The following is a 25,983-nucleotide window of genomic DNA, read 5'->3' on the forward strand; positions in this document are numbered from 1 at the left end:
CCTGTAGTAGACATCCTGGCTCCCTCAGGGCCATCCAGGATGGCTCTCCCGCTGATAAAGACTATAGCGGATACATCCCGCACCTTATGGCAAACACCAGCCTCACTGGCCCCTACTGCCAAGAGACCGGAGCGGCGCTATTTCGTCCCCTCTAAAGGGCACGAACACTTGTAAACCCCTCCCCCCCGGACTCCCTGGTGGTGGATGCGGCCAACCAGCGGGAGCGTCAGGGGTTTCAGGGGTCAACACCAAAGAGCAGGGACGCTAAAAGACTCGACCTCTTTGGTAGGAAGGTGTACTCCACGACGGGCCTACAACTCCGCATTGCCAACCAACAGGCGGTTGTAAGCCAATATGGTCACAACACGTGTTCGGCCATGTCGAAGTTTACGGAGCTCCTTCCCCAGGACTCGAGGTCAGAGTTTTCGGCCCTAGTGGAGGAGGGGAAGCTGATCTCCCAAGCCTCTCTCCAGGCTACCTTAAATGCGGCGGACTCAGCCTCGCGCACCCTGGCCACGGGCCTGGTCATGCGGCGGGGAGCCTGGCTCCAGGTCTCGGGCCTGCCCTATGAGGTCCAGCAGACAATCCAAGACCTCCCCTTCAAGGGGCAAATGTTATTTTCGGAAAAGATGGACAAACGTCTGCATAGCCTAAAGGACTCGAGGGCCACACTTCGCTCGCTGGGCTTGCATACCCCTGTGACCCAGCGCAGGCAGTTTAGGCCGCAGACGGCCCCCCGCCCGTACCAGCCACAGACTCGCCAGGAGCCGGGGCGCAGGCAGGGCAGAAATGGCAGGAGACGTCACCAATACCACCCCTCCAGCCAGGTGTCCGGCCAATCGAGACCACCATCGGGGTGTAGACCCCCTATTTGATGGTACGGTCGAGGGCGACCTACCTATCGAGACTCTGGATCCTTCTACCCCTACCTTTGGGTCACGTCTGTCCCCCTTCTACTGTGCCTGGTCCCGAATCACGTCGGACAAATGGGTGCTCCACACGGTAGAGAGGGGATATTCTATCCAGTTCTCCTCCCTCCCGCCCCACCAGCCCCCCTCCCCATCCCTCTTCAGGGGCCCATCTCACGAGCAACTTCTAACTCAAGAAGTGAAGTCCCTCACGGAGGCAGGGGCGGTGGAGGAAGTTCCTCGGGAGCTCAGGGGCAAAGGCTTCTACTCCCGGTATTTCCTAATACCGAAGGCGAAAGGGGGCCTAAGACCCATCCTAGACTTGCAGCGGCTGAACAAGTTCGTGCGAAAGCTCAAGTTCCACATGGTCTCCCTATCCTCAATCATTCCCTCCCTGGATCCAGGAGATTGGTATGCCACCCTCGACTTAAAGGACGCTTATTTCCACATTGCCATAATTTCCCGACTCCGTCGGTATCTCAGGTTGTCGTGGCCGACGCCCATCTGCAGTTCACGGTGCTCCCATTCGGCCTGTCAGCTGCTCCAAGGGTCTTCACGAAGTGCATGGCAGTCGTGGCGGCCTTCCTGCGCAGGCAGGGCATCCAGGTATTCCCCTACCTGGACGACTGGCTCATAAAGGGCCACTCAAAGGAGCAGGTAGAGACCCAGGTGTTGTTCATCAGGCGGACCTTTCTTGATCTCGGCCTCCTCTTGAATGAAGCCAAGTCCACCCTGTCTCCGACGCAACAAATAGAGTTCATAGGAGCAGTTCTGGACTTCACCCACGCCAGAGCGTACCTGCCGGATCCAGGTTCCGTGCATTTTCCGAGCTCATCCTTGGACTGCACCGCACCCCGATTACCATGGCGCGAGTTTGCCTCCGGCTGTTGGGTCACATGGTGGCGTGCACCTATGTGGTGGACCATGCCAGACTCCGGCTTTGCCCGCTACAGTCCTGGTTAGCGACAGCTTATCACCCGGCCAGGGACCCCTTGGACTCAGTGGTGTCCATTCCCCACTCGGTGCTGAACTGCGGTGGTGGCTCGACCCGCAGAAAGTGTGCATGGGTGTCCCCTTCGCTGCCCCTCAGCCCTCCTTCTCCCTGATAACAGATGCCTCGGATCGGGGTTGGGGAGCGCACCTGGGACACCTCAGGGCGCAGGGCTTGTGGTCGCCGGAGGACCTCGAGTTGCATATCAATGTCAGGGAGCTGAGAGCGGTTCGCCTGGCTTGTTTGACCTTCCGGTCTCACCTGGCCGGCAGATGTGTTTCAGTCCTCTCGGACAACACGGAGGCAGTCTTTTATATCAACAAACAGGGGGGTGCACACTCCTCTCCCCTGTGCAGGGAAGCCCTCGCGCTGTGGGATTTCTGTGTCCACAATGCTACCCACCTGACGGCGTTCTACCTTCCGGGGAAGCAGAACGGTTTGGCGGACATCCTCAGCCGCTCGTTCCGGGGTCACGAGTGGTCCCTACGATGGGATGTGGTGCGCTCAATTTTCCAGCTCTGGGGCTTTCCCCGGTTAGACCTGTTCGCCTCGAGGGAAAACAGGAAGTGCCGACGGTTCTGCTCCCTCCTGGGCCGCAGTCAGGGGTCTCTGTCGGACGCCTTCCTACAGTCTTAGGGGGTCGGTCTACTCTACGCCTTCTCTCCGATCCCCCTGAGACACAGGGTGATTTTGAAGATTCGCAGGGATCACGCACAGGTAATCCTGATAGCTCAGGGCATTAACTTCCGAGCCCCCGTACACTGTCTTCTATAAGGACAAGGTCCAACTTAGACCTCACCCGGCTTTCCTACCCAAGGTCGTCTCACAGTTCCACATGGGTCAAGATATTTTTCTCCCGGTGTTTTATCCGAAACCACACTCCTCCAGTGAGGAGCAGAGGTTACATTCCCTGGATGTCCGCAGGGCCTTAGCTTTTTACATCGAGCGTACCAAGCCGTTCAGACGCTCGACGCAGCTCTTCATCGCAGTGGCGGATAGAATGAAGGGGCTCCCGGTCTCCTCTCAGCACATCTCTTCGTGGATCGCGACCTGCATCCGGGAGTGTTACCGTATAGCTAAGACCCCTGTTCCTCCGGTCACGGCCCACTCCACTAGGGCACAGGCCTCCTCTGCGGCGTTCCTGGCTCAGATCTCAACTCAGGAGATTTGTAGAGCGGCCATGTGGTCCTCCATCCACATGTTATCGTCACACTACGCCATCATGCACCAGGCTAGGGATGATGCAGCCTTTGGTCGTGCAGTGCTCCAGTCAGCAGTGATCTCCAACCCCGCCACCTCAGGTTAGGCTTGTGAGTCACCTACTTTGAATGGACATGAACAACCACTCGAAGAAGAAAAAACGGTTACCCACCTTTTTAGTAACTGTTGTTCTTCGAGATGTTGTTCATGTCCATTCCAATACCCACCCTCCTGCCCCTCTGTCGGAGTGCCGGCAAGAAGGAACTGAGGGGGTGGAGGGTCGGCGGGCCCCTTTATAGGGCGCCGTAGTGGTGCTACTCCAGGGGGCGCCAGGGCCGACCCTACGGACGCTGCTAGGGGAAAATCTTCCGGCTAGTGTGCACGTGGCATGCGCACACCTACTTTGAATGGACATGAACAACACATCTCGAAGAACAACAGTTACTAAAAAGGTGGGTAACCATTTTTTTCAGAAGCAAAATAAGGCAACCTTTCTTGGGAATGAGAGTGTTCACATGGGGGCTTAATTCATTTTAAGTTAATTCCATTCAAGCTAAATGGAAGGATAAACAAAAATATGTCTGCAACTAGAGTCCTTTTTTTAATTTTTCAGAAGGACAAACTTAAAAAACGATGAGAATTAGTTAGGGGAAGCTGGGTAGGCTGAAGAGCTCACGGATCTGACTGTGAAGGAGGCTTTGCATTGCCTCAGGTTAAAGTTGCAGAAACCGTCAGGAGCCTGGATTGTGAAGAAAGGGGGGGAATCTCCTAGGGAAGGGCTGCAGACCAAACTAGACGAACAAGCATCTCAAACAGGTTATTAAGAGAGAGCCTTCAAGGAGTGGAAGAAGGGAGGGATCAGTTAGGAAAGCTGCTGCTTGGAGGTCAGGAAGTGTAGCGATAAAGTGAGAACTGCCGACAGCCAAGCAGAGTTGGATCCTGCAAAGGAAATTAAAACCAATAGTAAAAAATGCTTTAGCCATATGGGCCCACTGAGGAGATTAAAGATAATCCAGGCATGGCCCAACACCTAAATGGATACTTTACTTCAGTTTTTAATGAGGGTGATAGGAAACTTGGGGTCAGTGGCAGGGTGGCTAATTAGAACAAGGATATGGAAGTAAAAATTACCACATCCTAAGTGGAAGCCACACTCAGACACCCTAATGGGACCAAATTGGGAGGGACAGTTCAGGGCCGGCTCCAGGCACCAGCGAAGGAAGCACGTGCCTGGGGCGGCACATGCTAAGGGGTGGCACAGTCCAAGCAGCTTTCATTTTATTTTATTTTATTTTATTTTATTTTATTTTTGCTTGGGGTGGCAAAAAATGGTAGAGCTGGCCCTGGGACAGTTAATCTCTATGCAAGGATATTAAAGGAATTGGCACATACAATTGCAGGCAGAGCCCTACGTGGGACTAGTATAGAGCCCTGCAGTGGGACTGGGATCCCACAGGACCTGCTGCCATAATAGCGGGAGCAGAATAACAATAGTCCCGCACAGGGCTCTAATTGCAAGCCCAGCAGTCAGGATTTCTAATGAGTCTGTAGACTCAGGAGTTGTACCCTGTGACTTGAGAAATGCATATATGGTACCTGTATTTAAGAAAGGGAAGTGGGGAAGGGATGCGGGAAGCTAAAGGCCCATTAGGTTGACCTCAGTTGTATGCCAGGTCTTAGGACAAACTTTGAAAGAGAGTAATTAAAGGCATGGAGATAAACGGTAACTGTTAGATTGTGCCAGCAGCCAGCCCAAGCTGATCTGTCTTTGGGAAGATACCTGGTTCTTTAGACAGAGGAAATGTAGTAGGTGTAATCTGTCGGGATGTCAGTACAGCATTGGATACAGTGCCACATGAGAAATTGGAGAAGATGGGGGTTAATATGAGAACTGAGGGGTGGCTAAGGAACTAGTTAAAGGGGAGACTACAGTGGGTTACACTGAAAGGTGAACTGTCAGGCTGGAAGAAGGTTACTAGTGGAGTTCCTCAGGGATCGGTCTTGGGACCAATCTTCATTACGGTTTTTATATTGACCTTGGCACAAAACTTTGCAGATTCACAAAGTTGGGAGGTGTTGCCAATATGGAGAAGAACCAGAATATCTGGCTGTGGCAGGGTGCTGCTGGGCAGCCTCAATCAGCTCCTGCCACCGCGGCCCCAGGCACGGGGAATGGACTGGGGCTGGGTAAATAGCCTTGGTTTGCCTCATCACTGACTGCACCTGCCAGCCTCAGTAGGCAGGAGCTATCAGGCTGGGAGGAAGGGAGTGAAAGAGGGGTTGGGGACGGAGACCAGGAGGGAGGGGAGGCTCAGTGAGAGATAGGAGCCTGCTACTCTGTTGCTGACCAGGCCTGGGTCAGGCCAAGCCACTGTAGATATCCCCTGTCTATAGTAGGAAATGGACAAATACAGAGCATGAGTGTTGCACCAGCGTGGAGTGTCCCTGAGTCTGTGTGGAGCGGGGCCAAGGGGCTGGGTATGCAGGGGCGTGCTGTGCACCCCCTTACACAGACAAGAAGATTTGGACGACCCTGAAAACGGGAGTAATAGAAGTGGGATGAAATTTAATGGTGCAAAGTGCAAGGTCATGCATAGAGAGACTAAACAAGAGTTTTTTCCTCTAAGCTGGGGATTTACCAGTTAGAAGTAATGGTGGGAAAAGACCTGGTGTATTGGTCGATCACAGGAGACTGAGCTGCCAATGTGGTGTGGCCATGAAAAAGGCTAATTCCTCACCCAGCGCATCCCAGGATTACATTTCCAGCAGAGAGAGAGAAAGAGAGAAGTGTTATTACTATTGTACAAGGCACAGCATCTGGAACACTGTCTGCAATTCTAGTGTCCCATGTTTAAGAAAGATGAATTCAAACTGGAACTCGTACAGAGAAGGGCTATGAGGATGATAAGAGGAATGGAGAATCTGCCTTATGAGATGAGACTTAGAGAGGGCTTGGCTTGTTTAGCCTGACCACATGAAGGCTAAGGGGAGAAACGATTGCTCTCTGTAAATACACTAGGGAGGATGTGACGTTCCCCTCTGGTGTTATCTGGACCGGTGATCTGCTAGGTTACCCCAATCCTTGACTCTGGGAGCCAGCCTGACCCTGCTCTGCTGTGAGAACCCCACTCCTGGGCTGTTCACACACAGCCTCTGCCGTGTCAGCTGCTCCCAGCTACTTGCAACTGAATGACACTAGCCAATATCTCCCATCCCAGACACAACCCTAGGAACCTCCGTCTTGCAATGTCCAGTTATGCCTGCTGGACGCTGCAAGCTTATGAGAGTTCATCAATTTAACAAAGAGATTGATATGAACCAAGTTTGTTATCCCAAGAGGAGACTCTGACATGCTTCAAACCAAACGCACTGCTTCAGGTAGAATAAACAAACAACTTTACTAACTCTAAAGATCGATTTTAAGTGATTATAAGTCAAAGCACAACAAGTCAGAGTGGTTACCAAAATAAAATAAAACATAAGCATGCAGTGTACACTGTCAACCCTGTTAGACTGGGCAACATCTAGATGAAGCCGTTTGTCTCACCCCACTGGATATTGCAGTCCTTAATATACAGGTTTGTTCCTTAAACCCGGGCCAGTCTCCTGTGTTGGAGTTTTGTCTTCTCAGTGTCCTGGTTGCTTGCAGTGAAGGTGGGGCAGAAGAAGGGCCCAGTACGTATCCACTCTGTTTTATACCTTCAGTCCATGTGCTTGTAGAACACAAGTCCAGGCATGTCTAGGGGGCATTGCTGAGTCTCTTCCAGCAAGGTTGAGCAATTCCCCTGGTGTCACCTCATGCAGGTGAGTCATTGCATTGTAGCTCCCTTGCTGGACAATGGTTGTTGATGGGTTGTTTGACACCCTGCCCGGGCGTTGGTTACTTTCCTTGCTGTTGCCTTTGGGGAGCTAATGTCTGGCTGATTTCCCAACTTACAGCATGTTTTAGTGACCACCATACGACAAAATTCTCATAACTTCCTATGCATTAATGATACACATACATGGATAGAGACATGACTTTCAGCAGATCCTAACCATTCCCCTGATACCGTACAAGGCATGCTTTATCTGTAAGATCACGATTATATGAAAATGAGGAACATGGAGGCTACAGTACGCTCTCCCAAGGTACAGAATGTCACAGAGGGAGAGGTTCCATTTAAGTTATGGGGTGGTGATGTCACAAGAGAAAATGGATATAAACTGGCCATTGACAAGTTTAGGGTTGAAATTAGACAAAGGTTTCTAACTATCAGAGGAGTAAAGTTCTGGAGCAGCCTCCCAAGGGGAGCAGTGGAGACTGAGCTTAGTAAGTTTATGGAGGGGATGGCATGAAGAGTTGGCTCCACTGGCCTGTGCTCCTTCTGTGACTGCGATTAGCAAATATCTCCAGTAGCCAGAGAAGGGACACTAGATGGGGAGGGCTCTGTGTTACTACAGAGAATTCTCTCCCAGGTGTCTGGCTGGTGGGTCTTGCTCCCATGCTTGGAGGCCTGACTGCCATATTTGGGGTCAGGAAGGAACTTTCTTCCACGTCAGACTGGCAGAGACCTTGGGGGGTTTCCCCTTCACCACTCTGCAGCATGGGTCATGAGTCACTTGCTGGTTTGAATTAGAGTACATGGGGGATTCTCTGTAACCTAAATTCTTGATTTAGTCCTAAGTGGAACACAGGATCTGATCCTAGAGGTGAATATAGCTGGACTGCTTGCTAATAGTGACCATATTATAATAAATTTTAACATCCCTGTGATGGGGAAACACCACAGCAGCCCACCAAGGTAGCATTTCATTTCAGAAAGGGGAACTACACCAAAATGAGGAAATTAATTAAACAGAAATTAAAATGTACAGTGCCAAAAATGAAATCCCTGCAAGCTGCATGGAAACTTTTTAGGCACCATAATAGAGGCTCAGCTTAAATGTATACACCAAATTAAAAAACATAAGAACCAAAAAAGTGCCACTGTGGCTAAACAATAAAGTAAAAGAATCAGTGAGAGGCAAAAAGGCATCCTTTAAAAAGGTGAAAGTTAAATCCTAGTGAAGGAAATAGAAAGGAGCATAAACTCTGGCAAATGAAGTGTAAAAATATAATTAGGAAGGCCAAAAAAGAATTTGAAGAACATCTAGCCAAAGACTCAAAAAGTAATAGCATTTTTTTTTACGTACATCAGAAGCAGGAAGCCTGCTAAACAACCAGTGGGGTCACTGGACAATCGAGATGCTAAAGGAGACTCAAGGGCTTTGTTTGCAGGGATGATCCCTCACTTTCACAGACCTTGGGAGACAGGCCAGTCCTCGCTTGCAGACAGACGCCCAACCTGAAGCAAATACTCACCAGCAACTACACACCACACAATAGAAACACTAACCCAAGAACCAATCCCTGAAACAAACCCCGTTGCCAACTCTGTCAGCATATCTATTCAAGGGACACCATAATAGGACCTAACCGCATCAGCCACGCCATCGGGCTCATTCACCTGCACATCTACCAATGTGATATATGCCATCATGTGCCAGCAATGCCCCTCTGCCATGCACATTGGCCAAACCGGACAGTCTCTACGCAAAAGAATAAATGAATACAAATCAGATATCAACCTATACACTTTTACTGATTTTGGCCTTTGTTGCTGCAGTAATGTATGGGAATCAGTGAGGTGTCAACCGACCAGTGCCCTGGCTTAATCAGGAGAGGGCTGCTGGCAAGATGCCAGCGAGGGATCCTTGGCTCTGGAATTCACTTCTGCCCTTGGCCTACTCTTCCGGAGCTGTTTCAAGGCTTCTCTGTTTTCCTGGGCTGTTGGGAGTGGGTGACTTGGGAAGGGAAGGTTATTAGTTAGTCCTGACAGGTTGGGAGGATTTTGCCACTGATGCTGAAGTGCTCTGATAGTAGGTAAGACATCTAGACTGTACCTTAACTTAGGTTAAAAGTGCAGCGAGGACAAGGCCACTCAGGTCTTAACTCAGGTTAGCAGCTTGAGTTCAGCCCCAGGCTCCTGTATTGGCTGTAACCTGAGTTAAAACCTGAGTGGCCTTGGCCTCACTGCTATTTAACCTGCGTTAGCTAGCTCGAGTTAAGAACACAGCATGGCCTCTCTTTGCAGGGAAGATGCACTCTTAGCGGCAGCATTTTCTAGTTCAGGGAGCACGAGACTGGGTGCCAGACTCCTGGGATCTAATTCCAGCTCTGAGACTGACTTGCTGTTTGGCTTTGGGAAAATCAGTGTCCTCTCGGTGCCGCCGTTTCCCTGTTTGTAAAATACTGGCAGTGCTTCCCTGCCTCGCAGGAGACATCTGAACACATTCATTATGTTGAGATCTTGTTTCCAAACCCCCCCTGACGTCTCTGGAACACCCTGGCTTCCCTTCCACTGCTTCCTGTGAACAGGGTGGATGCTCCTGGCTCTCTCTCCAAGCGTATCACTGCACGCACCTCGGGTCTCTCGCTTTCTAACTGAGGAGGCCGGAAGGACAAAAGACAATCCTTTCCAAGGGCTCTTAGGTGGCCCCTTCCCCAGTGTCCAGGCTCGGACTCTAGACTTGTTTCCTAGGTTGTGCACGTCCACAGACCATGTACTTGGGCATGGTAATTCTGTACTCTGCACTGCCCCCCTCCCTGTTCTGATCCGTGTGTCTGTTTCTCTTTCCGTAGTGCTCAGCATTGGTGAGGGTGGCTTCTGGGAAGGAACCGTGAAAGGACGGACCGGTTGGTTCCCAGCAGAATGCGTTGAGGAAGTGCAGATGCGACAGTATGATCCACGGCAAGGTAAGCTTTCCTGCTCGGGTAGGGTGACTGTCTCAGATGCTGGGCTGAGAGCCTCCTCTGCAAGGCAGCTGTGTCCAGCCCCCAGCAATTCAGACTTGCTGACTTCCACTTACACAGAACTCCCAGGCTGCCCATCTTCTGCCCTTGGTGCCCAGCCCATAAACTGAAACCCACAAAATAACAGAAGTTACAGTCTAGTCAATTTGTCAGTGATTCTCTTGCTGCTCCCGGTCCAGAGTTCCCACCTTCAGCACGTTCAGTGTCGTGACCTATGTGCTTGCCGCCCTCGGGGAACATTTAGTCATACAGGGCAATGGCTTCAAATCCTACCACTGGCTTTTTGGGTGCCAAATCTGAGATAATTCAGATGTCCCCAGATGAGTGGCTGTAGCGCTTTCAGCAGTGGCTGTCAGTATGATACAACCTGTGATTCACAGGGGATTCTGTCCCCTTAATCAGGGCTCAGCTTATGCTTGCGTAAGAAGCTGACTCCCATGTGCATCTCATGCTTTCCTCAGGCCATTCAAACACAGGATGCACTGAAAGCAAAGCGGCTGCGTGACATGGAGCCGGTTTGCTTCCCCTGCCAAGTGCCTTCTTCAGTGCCATGTGCAGACATTGGCTTAGTGAGCAATTGCTCACCTCAGGAAGCTCTGGCCTCCTGGAACAGCGTCTAGCACGGCACAAGTGGCTAGCAAGGGGCCAGTCCATTTGGTGCTTTCCATACATCTGAAAAAAGACACAAGTTACATTTGATCCTCCAAAGAGGCTCCATGTGTGGACAGGGCCTTCTGGGAAGGAGGTGTGGTCATGGCAGAAGCCTTCCAACAGCTGTGTAAAACGGGCAGCTGGCTTCCTGTGCGCACAGGGCTGTGGCAGGTGCTGGTGAGGAGTCCTGGAGTGCCGTGGACTGCACTGTTTGATAAACATCCTGCAAGGCTCATATGTTGCACCAGCTCTGCTAGAGTTCAGACTGAGAAGCCCTTTCTGTTCAAAGGGTCACTCTTCTAATTGTGCTAAGATGCACATGCTTACTCAGATTGCCTTGGCATGTGGTATGCCTCATGGGGGTGTGGGGTAGGGGGAGTGATCCAAACTTGGGGTCACTTGAGCGAGGGGTTCCTGAGGTACAGCTCCCCCCACCAGTTCTGGAGGTTGACAGATTCTGCCAATGTTTTTTGCACACACCAGGGGCTCAAACTGTGGCTCTGATTGTCCCTCGTTTGATCTCAATTGCCTAACATTGGTCCCAGGTAGTGCATGGTTCCCACAGCCTCTTGGGGGAAACAAAATAGAAACATTATTAAAGGAAGAGTTTAGCTCTCTGTGTTAGCACGTGCTAAACACTCCCACACCAGACTGCAGTGCATGCATGCAGAAAGACTAGCCAAGCGTTTCAGGCCAGCCAGCTTTCACGGGACCTGTGTGGCTTAGGCGCATGCTGTGGCTGGACTTAAGCCACTGTCAGGCACTGCAAGTTCAAACCGTACCCTTGGCAGAAATCTGAAAATGAAATGTCGACCTGTTGCTACAAGCTGCCTCTAGCAAATGGTGGGGGGTGGAGTCTGAGCAGAAATTCAGGAGATGCTGAAACTATTCTAATTACATGTGAATATTTGCAGGGAGGGAGATAAATGGGGTTGGGTTGGGTGGGGGAAGGGACACTGGAGGAGTGATACGGGGCTGGGTTGCAGGGTGCATGGGGGGAGCTATGTCAGCCCCACATTCTCCCCTAATGTGAGTGTGTGCTGGGGCCTGGGAAGCCTGCCCCATAGGACCTCTGGTCTTGTTGCCATGTAGTACTGGGATCTGTGTCCCTTTCCCTGCCCCCTCTCCCAAGCTGGGCTCAGGGGATTCCTGCCCATTGGCGGTGTCTAAGCCCCTCTCCCTGCTGTCACTCCGAGGGGTTGGAGCCCCTCTCCATGTGAGCCCTGCTTCTTTGGGGGGAGGGTCACCGAGCTGAGAATGGGCGTGCTTGGGGCATGGCACGAGCTGGGGCAGGGGCGTGAGAACGCCCACAGAGGTGAATGGAGCAGTTTGTGTGCCTCAGGGCCATGGTTCCAGGCTGTATTCATCTCCGGGGGGTCCTGGCTCAGCCACTTGGCTCTCAGAGTCTCGTGTTCTGCAGCTGTATGTGTGCGGCTCATTCCCTCCATCCTTCCCCTGTTCTTCCTCAAATGTCCCATCTTAGGAGTGGCCAGTGCCGCACGCCTGAGCACAGCAAAGCAGGTGCTGATTCATTTCGTGCAGTAGCTTACTGGAGTGCCAGCTCCACTTGAGTTCGGGTTGAGAATCTCTGACTGTTTAAAGGTCGACTTTTCTAAGTGCGGTGAAATCCATATGCCTGGGAGTTTGCTGTGCCTCATGGCAGTGCAGGGTAGGGTTAGTGTGCCAAATCTGGGTTCGTTTGAGCCAATGGTTCCTGACACGTATGCTTCCAAAAACACCATTTCACAAAATCCACAGATTCCGCCTGCCTGGGTGTGCGTTTGCTTGTTGCACATGTGGGGCTCAAACCAAGGCTCTGAGCATCCCCAGTTGATCCCAGTTGCTCGATATTTATCCCAGTTAGTGCCTGGCACCCACAGCCCCACTGGGGAAGTGTCAAAGGATGACACTGCCTCTTTCAGAGGGAAGAGGCCAGTGCACCTGTGGTCAGCTGACCCCAGTTCGCCTTAAAAGAGGGTCAGGAGGTGGTAGGTGAGAGCTGCCTGGGAGTAAGAGATTAATAGGCGAGAGCTGCTGGAGGTCAGAAGAGGTCCCTGAAGGAAGCTGTAGCTGAAGGCCGGGCAACGGTGGAGGGACTTAGCCACTGATGTCTCCATGCTGGAGAGCTAGAGCCAGAGGGCTGGAAAGGGGGGGGAGCTGGGGAAGGGAGGGTCCTGGTGCAGATGAGCTCCCAGCAGAGAGGCTCCTCTTGCTGGGAGGAGCAGGGTTGCACTCCAGCTGGTGGTGTGGAGAAGGCCAAAGAGGAGCCTTTGAAATGTGAAGTATTGGATAAGACTTTCCTTGGAACAGCCTCCCTTGTTCCCGCCCCCTGTAGCTGGAGAGAGTCTTAGAAGGAAAAGCCCCTGGTCTCGCCGATGGTGCTAACTGTCCTTGTGGGGAACAGAGACGCTAGCTGAGATGGGTGGAGCTGCTCTTTCTGCTACTGCTACTGTTAAATCCAAACCCATTTTATCTGCGGTGGTGGTTGGGATTCAGCTGGGGTGGTGATGTCATGTGGGTCCCTTTCAGTGTGGTCAGGACATCCCTCAGAGACGGTCCAGGGGCCCATGAGGTGGGGTGGGGGCATCCATGATGGGGGAACTCGCTTCAGTAGTCTGCATCTTTTCTTCCCCGTTCTTCTTGCTGTTCTTTTTCCCACAGTCCTCTTTGTTCTTTTAAGACCCAAAAAGGGAGTGATGGGTGGAATAGCCCCTCTCCTCATTAGTTTGTCTTCCAGCTAGGCCCAGTATCCAACCCACCAATTTTGGGTTAATTAATTTCTGATCCTGTCTCGTCTTCTGATTTTACTAAGCATAAGTTCAATATAATCCTTGAATTCTGTCAACATGAACTAATTCAGTCTGTTTGGTTGTCTTGCACCTGTTTATAACACTTTTTATTGAAAATAACTTGACCTGCTTTCCATGGTAAATTCTGAATCAGGCCAAAGTTAGAGACTAATTGTCACAATAACCCAGCAGGGGGAATCTGTTCTGAATACCTTGGACTGTGTGAAGCTTTTAAGGAGCCTTGAGAAGGGGAAACTGAGGCAGGGCTGCTGTAGCACCGCCACAGGCCACAAGGGGGCACTCTGGAAGCAGCATACCCAATTACGATTATAGGGTAGTGCTGGTTCCACTGTATGGTTGAGCACCACTTTCTGTTTAAATGATGCCTCTCCTAATTTCTCTAAACTCAGCATGCTTACTCAGAGTGGCTTGAGATGTATCCGACAAAGTGGGTATTCACACGCGAAAGCTCATGCTCCAATATGTCTGTTAGTCTATAAGGTGCCACAGGACTCTTTGCTGCTTTTACAGATCCAGACTAACACGGCTACCCCTCTGATACTTGAAATGTTCTGTGACTCATGGGAGGGTGAATGGTCCAAATTTGGGTTCATTTGAGCAAAAAGTTCCTGAGATATAGCTCCCTGGGGGGTGGAAAACAGGATTTTACAAAATCAGCCGGTTCTGACAACTTCTTTGCATAGATCTGGCCCTGATTTGTCCATCACGTAGCCCTTGCCTCAGCTAGTGCGTGACACCCACTGCCCCTTTGGGGAAGCAACACTGAAAGTTATTAAAGGAAGAGTTCAGCTCTCTAGAATGGGGTTTGCAATCAGTTGTGTGCTGAGACTGAAAGGTGCATGTGCAGCCAGACGAGGAAGGGGATTGGCAGACAGCCTGTGGTCATGGAACCTGCACTAGACCCATGCAGTCAATGTCAATTCAAGCCTTACCCGGGCCAGAAATTGTGAGAACGACCTGTAGGCAAGTTGCTCCTGTCCACCGGTTCTGTACTTTGGGGAATGTGCCCTGCTGACTTGCATGGCTGACGTATGAGGGGCTCTTTTCTGGAAGATGATAAATCACACGTGCTGCACAGAAACATGAGAACAATTTGTGGTCATGCTGCTGTTTCCCACCTGCTGATTGATTATAGCACAGCGCCATGTTGAGTCACAGCATCGGATAGTCTCAGGCCAGTGGGGATCCATGTGATTAATCTGGTCTGACTCCTGTATAATACAGGCCGTAGGATTTCCCTGCATTAACTCCTGTTTGAGCTAGAGCCTCTCCCTTAGAAAATGATCCAGGTGCCTTGGACTGCGAGTCACCGTATTACCCCCGCCTCTCGTGCACGGTAGCCTTGCCTGTGTCTGGCCGGGTGCCAGCTCCCTACCACCACCAGACTCTCAGGCCCTCTTCTCTGGGCTAGGCCAGCCCTGTCCTTGCCTTGCAGGTTAACAAGAGGGGCACCTGGGTCCCTTTGAATTGTTCCCTGTGAGATCCAGCTCCTGAGTCTGGTTCCTCACAGAAATCCCCATCCTCTGCCCCCAAAGGAGGGATGGGTCCTGCTTTGAGCAGGGGGTTGGACTAGATACCTCCTGAGGTCCTTCCAACCCTGATATTCTATGATTCCAAAGGAGCAGCGTAGCCCGGTTTTACCTGAAATCATTGCTGTTGTATTACACACAGCACGTGTGAGCACTTACAATAAAACAAAAGTGCATTTCATTAAGAAAGACTGGAGAGTTAAGTAGAGGTGTGAGGAGGTGGAAACGTGCTTATACTACAAAACAGACTCGTAACTCAAACCTGCATCTACACTGAGTAGTCACCTTTCCTATCTAACCAAGCACATCTCTCTTCCCCCACCCACTTCCCAAACAGGTTCAGTCTGTGGCAGAGGTGGGTGGTTTCCCAGGAAGCAGGATCCATTTTTTCAAGAGAACATCCTTGCTCCCCAAGATGTCTTCTCCGGGAAAGGCTAGAGTGCTTTTCCCCTCCCTGTTTATGGGAATGGTCTTGTGGCTTCCGTCAGAGACAGAGTGGCTCTCTGTCTGTTGTGCTGTTCCACTTGTCTCTCCCTGTGGTTGTGATGGTTTGTGGTTGTCCCTGCTGGTTTATCATTGAAAGTCTCGGGATGGATCAAGGCTAGACAGCTGAGCCTTGGGTTCTATCACCAGCAAACGAGGACTGGGTGGCAGCTCCCCACTGCCTGAATGGGCCATCACCAAGATAGCCCCTGGTGGCTGACTTTGAGTCCATAGAGCGCACTTCCACTCGAAATACATTATTCCTTAAATATTACCTCTGCGTAGGTCTTGCTTGCTGTAGGTACCTTGCATGCCCCTCTTCATGGAGAAATGCTCTGCAAGACGGGTTTGTTGGAGTGAGATTGTCAGGTTTGGGGTAAGAGCTGTTTGTCAAAGGGGTTTAAAAGTGGTCAGTGATGGAGAATCTACCACAGCCCTGGGTCAGTTGTTCCACTGGCTCATTGCCCTCACGGTTCTAAACAAATTAATAAAAACGTGTGTTCTTTCTAGTCTGAATTTGTCTCAGTTCAATTTTCAGCCATTTGTCCTTATTCTCTTGCCTGATGGATCAAAAGTCCTTCTGTTACCATATTTCTGTTCCTCATGGAGGCACTTACAGACTGTAAGGAAGTCACCACTTAACCTTCTCTTTTATAAGCTTAATCTCTTCAGCTCCTTGAGACTCACCCTATGGCATGTTTTCCAATCCTTTGATCATTCTTGTGATATTTTTATGAACCTCTCAAATTTTTCAACACCCTTCTTTGAAGGGTGGGCACCGGAACTGGCACAGTATTGCAGTAGTGATTGCATCCGTGCCAAATATGGGGCGATAGATCCTTTTTACCCCTAGTCAATAGTCCCTGTGTAGACAGACAAGGATCACATTAGTGTGTGTGGCCATAGCATTGTATTGGGCCCTTATGTTTAGCTGGTTATCCACCATAAGAACATAAGAACGGCCGTACCGGGTCAGACCAAAGGTCCATCTAGCCCAGTATCTGTCTACCGACAGTGGCCAATGCCAGGTGCCCCTGAGGGAGTGAACCTAACAGGCAATGATCAAGTGATCTCTCTCCTGCCAAGTTGCCTTCAGAGCCACTGCTTCCCAGGATAGAATTCCCCGTCCTCCATGCAGGGCCTTACAATCAGCTCTACTGAAATGCACATTGTTTGCTTGTTTCCAGCTCACTAAGCGCTCCAGACCACTCTGTATTAATGACCTGGCCTAGTAAGTGCCCTTGTCACAGCCCCACCACTGTCCTACCTGCCTGGGGTCCCGCCACGCTTACTAAGGGCCTGGAGTGGCCAGGAGGAGGGTGTAGCTGCTTTGTCTGCACATGGCTGTTGCTAGGTTCAGCGGCAGGGTGAAGGCTGTGCTGGCAGTCTGGGAGGAACTCTGCAGGATTGACAACAGACACCGCTTGTGGCAGAGTGTGGTGGAGGGACAGAGAAAGTCCAACTGCACAGACCCAGGAATTGGCCCCATAGTTGTAGAAATGACCCTTTCCCTGCCCCAGACACGAGCTGCTGGGTGAGTGCACAGAAACTTCTCCTGGCCTCAGGCTGTGAAGTGGGCACATTCAGTGGGTAGAGTGTAGCCGCCAGAGCTCTGAACACCAGCTTCGGGTGACATACAACCCTCAGTGTTTCTGACTCTCCTAGTTATCCTCAGAGCAGTGGTCCCCACACTGTGGGGTGGGGGTGCAGAGGAATGTTTGCGGGGCACGTGGCGGGGCGCAGGCCAGCCCCCATGGGGGACGGGGGGCGAGTGTCATTCCTCCAGCCCTGCTCCCTCCCTAGACCAGCTCCACCCCCAGCCCCATTCAGCCTCCAGCCCCAGCTCCGCCTCCAGTCCAGCTCCGCCTCGGGTTGCCAGTTTTGGTTGATGTATTCCTGGAGGTTTCATCACCTGACATAATCTTTAATTAAACATTAATTCCTGGGGACTCCAGGACAATCCTGGAGGGTTGGCCACCCTAGTTCCGCCTCTAGCCTCACTCCTCCCCCACCCCATTCAGCCTTCAGTCCTGCTCTGCCTCCAGGCCCAGGCCAGCCCCCATAGGGGATGGGGAGGGAGCACCCCACTTCCAGCCCCACTGCACCCCAGTCCCATTCCACCCCAACTCCACTTCCGTCCCAGCTCCGCCTCGAGGCCCAGCTCCTCCCCCAGCCCTGCCTTCAGTCCTGCTCTGCTGCTGAGGAAGCCTGGGCTGGGCGGTAACGTGGCGGGGAGTGGATAGAGTCCGCTAATGGCATGGGGTGGGGTCAACAGGAAGAGTTTGCACACCACTACCTCGGAGGGATCCGGATACCATCTGTGATGCCCAATGGGAAAGTCTCCCTGGCATAGAGCCCTGGCATAACGTGGTGTTGCTGCTGCCCATATCTCAGGGTTTTCTCCTGCTGCCCAACACTGTAGAACCAAAGTGCCTCCCACATAAAAACTACAGCAATCGCCAAGTCCGTAGAGGCCCTTCTGGGGCCTCTGACGCTCCTCCCTTTTCAGGAGAAAGACTCTGATTGGGGTAGGGCTTGTCAATTGATTTTATTAAAAAAACCCTGTGTACTTTGGGTTGGAGGGCTTGAGGCTAACTTTGGGGGGGTTGGTTGTTTTGGGATTTGAGGCGTAGAAGTGAGGGCACTAATGTTATGAGTGTCGTTGCCATGATGTAAAAGCCTTTTTGAAGAAGGTACTGCAGCTTTTCCTAAAAAGAGTCAGATTCTGGGGTCACCTGATCTCTGGATCTGTACCAGCTTTCACGTGCTTTTTCCTACGCTTTGTGTCTGTGTTTTCCCAGAGCAGCGCAGCGATCATGGTGGCTCATAGATTGAAATTTAGGGTGGCCATTCATAGAATGGAAGCTGATCTTTAATATGGCTGGGGCTCGTTCCATTACTTACCTTGAAAATTAGAACCAACACATTAAACTCGCATTTGAACTGGCCGGGAGCCAGTGGATGGACTTGAGCACAGGCTGCATATGCTCATGGTGGCCTAGATCATGGAGGAGGCAGGCAGGCACATTCTGTACCGTCTGGAGCCTGTGCATCATCTTCACATTCAGCTTCAGATGCACAATAAGTGGCACTGATCCAGGTAACAAACACATGTTTTACCATGGCCTGCTCCTTGTTTGAGAGGAGGGGAACGAAGTTTCCTAGCAAGGTGAAACTTTCACCCAGGTGGTGAATGAAGGTGGTTTTTAGGTTCAGATGCTACCCGGTTTCCCAGCTTAGTGAAGAGTCAAACAGGACCCCAACTCTTCACACCATTTTGACAAGTGGAGTCTGTGCACCTTCAATGGACAGTGAGGACAGTGTCCCAGCTAGTTCTTTGAAGTACTTTCTCCGTCCCAACCAGCATCACTTCGGTTTTACCTGCATTCAGCTTGAGCCAGCTGCTTTCTGTCCAAGAGCTGATTTCTTGTAGAATTCGGACGTGTCGGTAATGGCCGCATTGCATCGGTGGAGAAGGAGATGTAGGGTTGAGGGTCATGGGCATACTGTTGACAGCTCGCTGTTGGCAGCTCAGTGTCGCACAGTTCTCGTGTGGATACTGGAGAGAAGTAGACAGTATGGACCCCTCTTCAGGCAAGGGAGCGCTTGCCCATCACTCTTCTGAGCTCTTCTGGAGAGGAAGACTAGAGCCACTGCAGTGCTGAGCCATTCATTCTGGCTGTGTCTTGTCGGTGGGTTAGCAGTACCGTGCAGTCTCCTGGGTCAGAGGCTGCAGAGAGGCCCAGCAGTCTGTGCATGGAGCACTTGCCTGTCCATGGCCATATGAGGAGTAGTCTTTAGTGCAGCTAGAGCCATCTCTGTGCTGTGCCCTGGTCTGAAGCCTGATTGGGAGGCATCCAGGATGGTGGCTGATTTCACTTATTGCTGGAGCTTGGTGGTTATGACTTTCTCAGTTATTTTGCCCAGGAATGGAAGGTTAGCGACAGATGGCCATTTCAGAGAGCTTAATGATCGAGCAAGGCTTCGTGAAGAGAGGGTGAACTATTGTGCATTTGAAGGTGTTTGATAGAAGCATTGCTCTGAAGGAGGCATTGACTGTTTCCATTAATCATGGGTGTAGTTCTTCTTCACCATCTTCCACCAGCCAGGAAGGGCATAGATCCTTTTCACTGGTGGTGGCACCAATATTTTTCAGAGTTTCTTGAGTTTTGGCATGTGTAATGGGGCCAAGCCCAGATAGGGGTAGTGGGGTAGATAATATGAGCTGTTGAGGGGTGGAACTTTGTTTCCTATTTTCATATGTATTCGATTGTTCTGATCAACAAAGTATACTGACAGCTCCTCACAGCAGGAGATGAGATGCCTGGGTCTGGTGTCTGGGCTACGAAGTGGGTTGATTAGCTGGCTTAATATGCAAAATAACTCTGCTGACCTTGATTCTGTGTCGCTGATTGTGGAGGAGGAGGAGACTTGTTTTGCCTCCTTTATTGCAGTGGTGAAATCCTGTCAGAGTTGTTTGTGCGGCATTCAGAATACTTGCTGTGCTACTAGCGTTTTAACTTCCCTGTGCACGGCATCTGCCATAGTTCATCTATGAACCGTGGTGATCTTCTCGGTCATTGGGGTGGGGGAGAGCTGGCAGCTTGGGGCCAAGGCATCTGTGGCAGTGGCCATCAGGTGACGTGTTGTGGTACTAACTCATCTGTGCCTTGGGCTGCTTCTTGTAGGGCAAGTTGGAAATGTAGCGGTTCAGGAATCTTGGGAGGCACCAGCTTTGGCTGTTCGCTACCCTGGAGAGGAGGAGGGAAGTCTCTGAGCTCTGCCTGGATATTGGAGCTGTCACCAACAGGAGAGGGGTATGTTGGTGACATCTCCAATATCTAGTCCTAAGCCAAAGATAGGATCCAACGTCTGTCTGGCTGCACGTGAGAATCCAGAGACTGCCTGTGAGAGTGCCATGCTTCCGTGTGCTCAATGAGGTCGGGTACTATTGCATCTTTTGCATTGTCTATATGGAGACTGAAGTCACCAAGGCCATGAATTCTGGGGGACTCCAGTACTGTGCTGGGCAGAAGCTCTGGGAGAGCCTCCAGAAAATAGACCAGGTTTCTGTCTGGAGGTCTGTACGCCATTAGGAGCCGTAGGTCCCTCTTTGTCCTTTGCCTCACAGAACATAGGGATGTACTTAAATGTGTTTGTTGCTGGGGTGGATCATCTTCTGCATCTGAGTTTGGAGAGAAACAGGATTGCTTCTCTGTCTCCTCTTTTTTTCATGGTGCGTTCTGGGGTCTCTCTTGGCCTGCAACGTATAGAGTATCCTCTGGGAGGCTTGCTGTGTTCGGGTAGGAATGGAGGTGGCATTGAACCATGTCTGTGATGCAAGTAAGCATGGGACATCATCCAAAAAGGGATAATGCATGGTCCAGGGAGGAGCTGATATGGCCAGTAGCCCAGCTGATGAGAGCCTTTAGGAAGCCCTCTAGGCACACAGAGGCAGTGCAATTGCTGGTCCCAGCAGTGTCCCTGCTGGTCATATGACAGGACTGGTGGAAAGGCGGCCGCTTGCAGTGATGGCCCTGACTGGACCAGAGAGGAGGTGGCTGCCCTGTTTTTAGCCCAACCCTCAGCTCATCACACTGGAGCTGGATGGCTTCAGGGAAGAGCCTACGACCTGGGCATTTCTGAAGTCAGTGAAGCCCTCTGAGGGCATCTACACTACGGGCATTAGAGCAGCACAGCTATGGCACAACAGTTCTGCCACTACAGCTCCATAGTGCAGGCCCTTCCTACAGCAGTGGAAGGGTTTTTTGTTGCTGTAGGAAATCCAGCTCCCCGAGTGGCAGTACCTAGGTCTGCAGAAGCATTCTATCATCAGTCCAGCCGTCAGGACACCAGGCGTTACGTTGGGCTAGCTTTGAAAGTCTCCTGAACTCAGCTTCCGTCCTTCCCACGATAGCACCTCATGGCTGTTTTGTGCCAGCCTAATCGAGTAAGAGTTTTGGCCTTAGTGGCTATTTTCTGTGAACGTTCTGCTTTTAGAGGCATTGAGGATCTGTCCTTTTCCAAGCGCTCCCAGAGATTCAGCATAGTGTGGTTCCGTAAACTGGGTTTGAAGCACCCAAGCCCAGCTCTCAGCTTCCATGTCCCTTTCCCTGTCTGGCCTCATGTACGTCCTTATTTCCACACTCCATTAGCCTAATGTGGAATTATGTGTTGCTGTCACCTAAAATAGGCTCCCAAAAGCCTGTCTGATTCACATCTGACTTATTACTAATGGGGAAAAAAAATCTCATCTCTTTTTCTGTGCAAGAGCTGAGCGACTGCACTTAGGAGTGGGAGTAAGGGCAGTATGATTGGAAATGAAAGATTCCCTATCTTGGCTATTTGAAATTTCCAATTCCAGGGCTTAAAATGGAAAGCTCTGGTTGAATATTGATAAGTGCAGAATCTGTAGTTTGTCTTTTCTGTGAATATGTGTAGGAGACAGTCTCTGAGAATTCTTATGGAAAGGACTCCTGGAGTGGGCATCTGTTCCTAGATAAAAACGAGGAGACGTTGTGGCACCTTAGAGACTAGCAGATTTATTTGGGCATAAGCTTTCGTGGGCTAAAACCCACTTCATTGGATGCATGCAGTGGAAAATACAGTAAGCAGTGTATATATACAGTATATATATATACAGCACATGAAAAGATGGGAGTTGCCTTACCAAGTGGGGGGTCAGTACTAATGAGGCCAATTCAATTAAGGTGGAGGTGGGAGGATTCGGGGTATGGAACAGCTTCCACATGAGGAGAAATTAAAAAGACTGGGGGTATGTCTTCACTTCTGGCCAGATCGGTGGGCAGCCATCGATCCAGCGGGGATCGATTCAGACGCAATAAATCGATCCCCGAGCGTTCTCGCATCGACTCCTGTACTCCAGCTCGGCGAGAGGCGCAGGCAGAGTCGACGGGGGAGTGGCAGCAGTTGTCTCAGCGTAGTGAAGACACTGCCGTAAGTAGACCTAAATACGTCGACTTCAGCTACGTTATTCATGTAGCTGAAGTTGCGTAACTTAGATCGATCCCTCTCCCCCAGTGTAGAGCAGGCCTGGTACTAGTCAGCTTGGAAAAGAGATGGTTAAGGGTGAATGTGGTAAAGGTGTATGAAATCAACAGTGATATGGAGAAAGTGAATAGGGAAGTGTTATTTATCCCTTCATATAACATGAGAACCAGGGGTCACCCAATAAATTAATAGGCAGCAGGTTTAAAACAAACAAAAGGAAGTATTTCTTCACACAATGCACAGTCAACCCGAGGAACTCGTTGCCAAGGGATGTTGTGAAGGCCAAAAGTATAACTGGGTTAAAAAAAAGAATTAGATAAATTTGTGGCGAACAGGTCCATCAATGGCTGTTAGCCAAGGTGGACAGAGATGTAACCATGTGCTCTTGGTTTTCCTAAACCTCTGACTTCCAGAAGCTGGATTTGGATGACAGGGGATGGATCGCTCTGTAATTGCCCTGTTCTATTCATTGCCTCTGAAGCACCTGGCACTGGCCATTGTCACATTGGATACTGGGCTAGATGGACCATTGGTCTGACCCGATGTGGTCGTGCTTGTGGTCCACAGGTCTGCATCTCTCTCATTCAAATGCCTCCTCAAGACCCACTTCTTCAACATCTATCAAAACCATGCTCTGGATCCTGCCTACACTACATTAGCAATTCAGAGAGGGCTTAAAGCTGCTTGCTTAGGGAGGGATAGCTCAGTGGTTTGAGCATTGGCCTGCTAAACCCAGGGTTGTGAGTTCAATCCTTGAGGGGGCCACTTAGGGATCTGGGGCAAAAATTGGTCCTGCTAGTGAAGGCAGGGGGCTGGACTCGATGACCTTTCAAGGTCCCTTCCAGTTCTAGGAGATTGGCATATCTCCAATTATTACCTTTTTATTTTTTTATTACCTTAGGGCAATCCCTGTGTGGTGTGTCAGTCTCCTGGCCCTCTCCGTCATGGGAGATGCGCTGGGAGTAGGATGGGGCACAGCTGAAGCTGTTTTAACTCGCACCAAGGGGGGATCAGGCTGCGGAGGGGGGACAATGGCTCAGTTCCACCACTGAGCCCCTATCTCTGCAGCGCACTTGATAGAGCACTGGGGACTGAGTCTTCTACTTAATTGTCTCATGTATTTTTCCTCTGGGTGAACTGCTAATTTATGGGGAAGGAACTGATTAGCCATGGTCTATCCCCACCACCCTGATCCCTTTGCATGTGCTGTATGCTGTGTAACCTCCTCCACACCTTGCCCCCCAGCCTGCGAGGTCTGCGAGACAGGGAGGGCTGCTTCCTCCATTTGGAAAGTGCTTAGTGCCTGACTGATACTAGGATGGTAGTTTGTAGTGGGAGTGGCTATTGCACTTACAGTTCCTGAAGTCAGAATTCAAGCTTAAGGTCACAAGTCAAATGAGTTTAATAGTCCCGTTTTAATACCGAGTGTGACCTTGTCTAAATCAGTCTCTGTGCAGGAGAAGCCCATGGTGGACATAGCCGGTGGTGCTGCAGGTTAGGACTGAGATCTGTCAGCCGAGCGGCCTAGTTCTTCTTCGAGTGATTGCTCCTATCCATTCCATTGTAGGTGTGCGCGCCGCGCGTGCACGGCTCTTCGGAACATTTTTAGCCTAGCAACTCCGGCGGGCCGGCTGGCGCCCCCTGGAGTGGCGCCGCCATGGCGGCGCATATATACCCCAGCCGGCCCGTCCGCTCCTCAGTTCCTTCTTTCCGCCCGTGACGGCTAGTAGGAACAGTGGAGTGATCTGCTTTCCTCCACAGCTTAGCGTTCTCCGTTAGTGTATATAGTTATTATAGTTGTTAAGTCTTCTTAATAGTTCTATAGTTAGTGTTACAATAGTAATTAGGGAATTAGAGGGGTTAGCCCTCTTCTTCCGCCCCGGTGCGGGCTTATGCCCGGACCGGCGGGTTTCAAGCCCTGCGCGGCTTGCCAGCGGTCTATGCCGGTGAGTGACCCGCACGACTCCTGCCTCCGCTGTCTTGGAGAGTCGCACCGGTCGGACAAGTGCCCCATCTGCGTCGCTTTCAGGCCTCGCACGAGGAAGGAGCGGGACTCACGCTTAAAACAGCTCCTCATGGAGTCGGCACTCCAACCGCCGGCACCGGCACCGACGGCGCCAAAGACTGCCTCAGGTAGCGGCGCGCCAACCGCTCCCAGCCGCCCCGGTACCGATGCACCTCGGCACCCGGCACCGAAGACCCGGCACCGCTCCCCCTCCCCGGGGAAGAAGCGCAAAGTGCCGAAAACGGTCTCTGAGAAGCACAAGAGACCGTTAGCCCAGCCGCCTCCGACTGTAACGGTGCAGGCTGAGGCTGTGCACAAAACGTGCACCGTGCCGTCGACTCCGGCGCCGCAAGGCCCGTCGAGTCCGGCACCGCCCGGCTCCCCGGTACCTACCGAGGAGGAGCTGAGGCTGCCGTCCACGCCCGAGGCGTTCGCGACGGCAAGACACTTGATTGACCTTACCGCTGATGCAAGCGCTCAGCTGCCGTTGCCACCGGTGCGGACTCTCAAATCTATGGGGAAGCCGCTTATGATGCCCCCCGTCCCCGGCCGACCGGGCTGATCGCAGCACCGCCGCCAGATCTCGATCCCGGTCTCGGTCACGGCATCGATCTCCGCCGCACCGGGCACGACGATCCACGTCGAGACGACACTCACCGTCCCCTCGCCGGTCGCAGTCCCGGTACCGCTCCCAGTCGCGGTACCGGTCGCACTCCCGACGACGTTCCAAATCCCGGTCGCCCAGTCGCCGGCACCGCACCAGGTCCGGCTCCAGGCACCGCGACAGGCGTCGAGAGTCACGAAGCCGCTCCAGGCGCCGCCGCACGCGGTCCAGATCCGCATCCCGGCACCGTCGGTCGAGCTCCCGGCACCGTCGCTCGCGCTCCCGACGCCGCAGGTCGAGCTCCCGGGGCCGCCGGTCGAGCTCCCGGGCCCGAAGGTCAACCTCCCGAGGCCGAAGGTCGAGCTCCCGGCACCGCCGGTCGACCTCCCAGCACCGAGCCACGCGCAGGTCCCGTTCGCCGGCTACACCACATGACGACCGGCACCGCCCGCCGGCACCGCGGGGGCACTTCACTCCGGCACCGGACGTCCGCCCGGCCACCGCGTCGGCCCCCCCCTGGCCATCAAGAGAGCCCTCAGTCGCGTCCCCTGAGGGCAGCGCCATTGACTTCCGGGCGGGGTCCCTCCCACCAGAGCATGGACCTCAGCAATGGGGATTTTGGGTGCCTTGGGCCGAACACGAACTGGGTCCTCCCCTTCCGCCGCGACAGCCAGGCTCGGTGCGGTCGGTACCGGTAGCCACGGTCAGCAGGCCGCCTCCGTCCCCCACTCCACAGGCTGCCGCCCACGGCACGCACTTGGGCCATGAAACGCGGGCACCTATTCCCGCAGACACTGAGCAGGCACCGGAAGAAGTGCTACCGGTCCTTCCTCATCCTCCTCCCCCGATGAGGCGGTCGCAGGGGCGGCACCGTCGGAACCTCCGCCGCTTGACATCAAGGCACACCAGGACCTTCTCAGAAGGGTAGCTAAGGCCATCAACCTACCCGTGGAAGA

General features: G+C 52.1%; 1 protein-coding gene across 5 annotated transcripts in view; it reads left to right on the forward strand.

Annotated features, from left to right (window-relative positions):
• Window positions 1-25,983, forward strand: part of SHANK3 (SH3 and multiple ankyrin repeat domains 3) — a 748,791-nt gene that overhangs the window by 513,701 nt on the left and 209,107 nt on the right. For all 5 annotated transcript variants that reach the window (XM_045026870.1, XM_045026889.1, XM_045026909.1 and 2 more), the window contains exon 14: window positions 9,764-9,877. In XM_045026870.1, coding sequence (XP_044882805.1) covers window positions 9,764-9,877 — 114 coding nt within the window. The remainder of the gene's footprint in view (window positions 1-9,763; window positions 9,878-25,983) is intronic.

This window comes from Mauremys mutica, chromosome 1 (genome assembly GCF_020497125.1).
Source record: "Mauremys mutica isolate MM-2020 ecotype Southern chromosome 1, ASM2049712v1, whole genome shotgun sequence".
NCBI classification, from domain to species: domain Eukaryota; kingdom Metazoa; phylum Chordata; order Testudines; family Geoemydidae; genus Mauremys; species Mauremys mutica.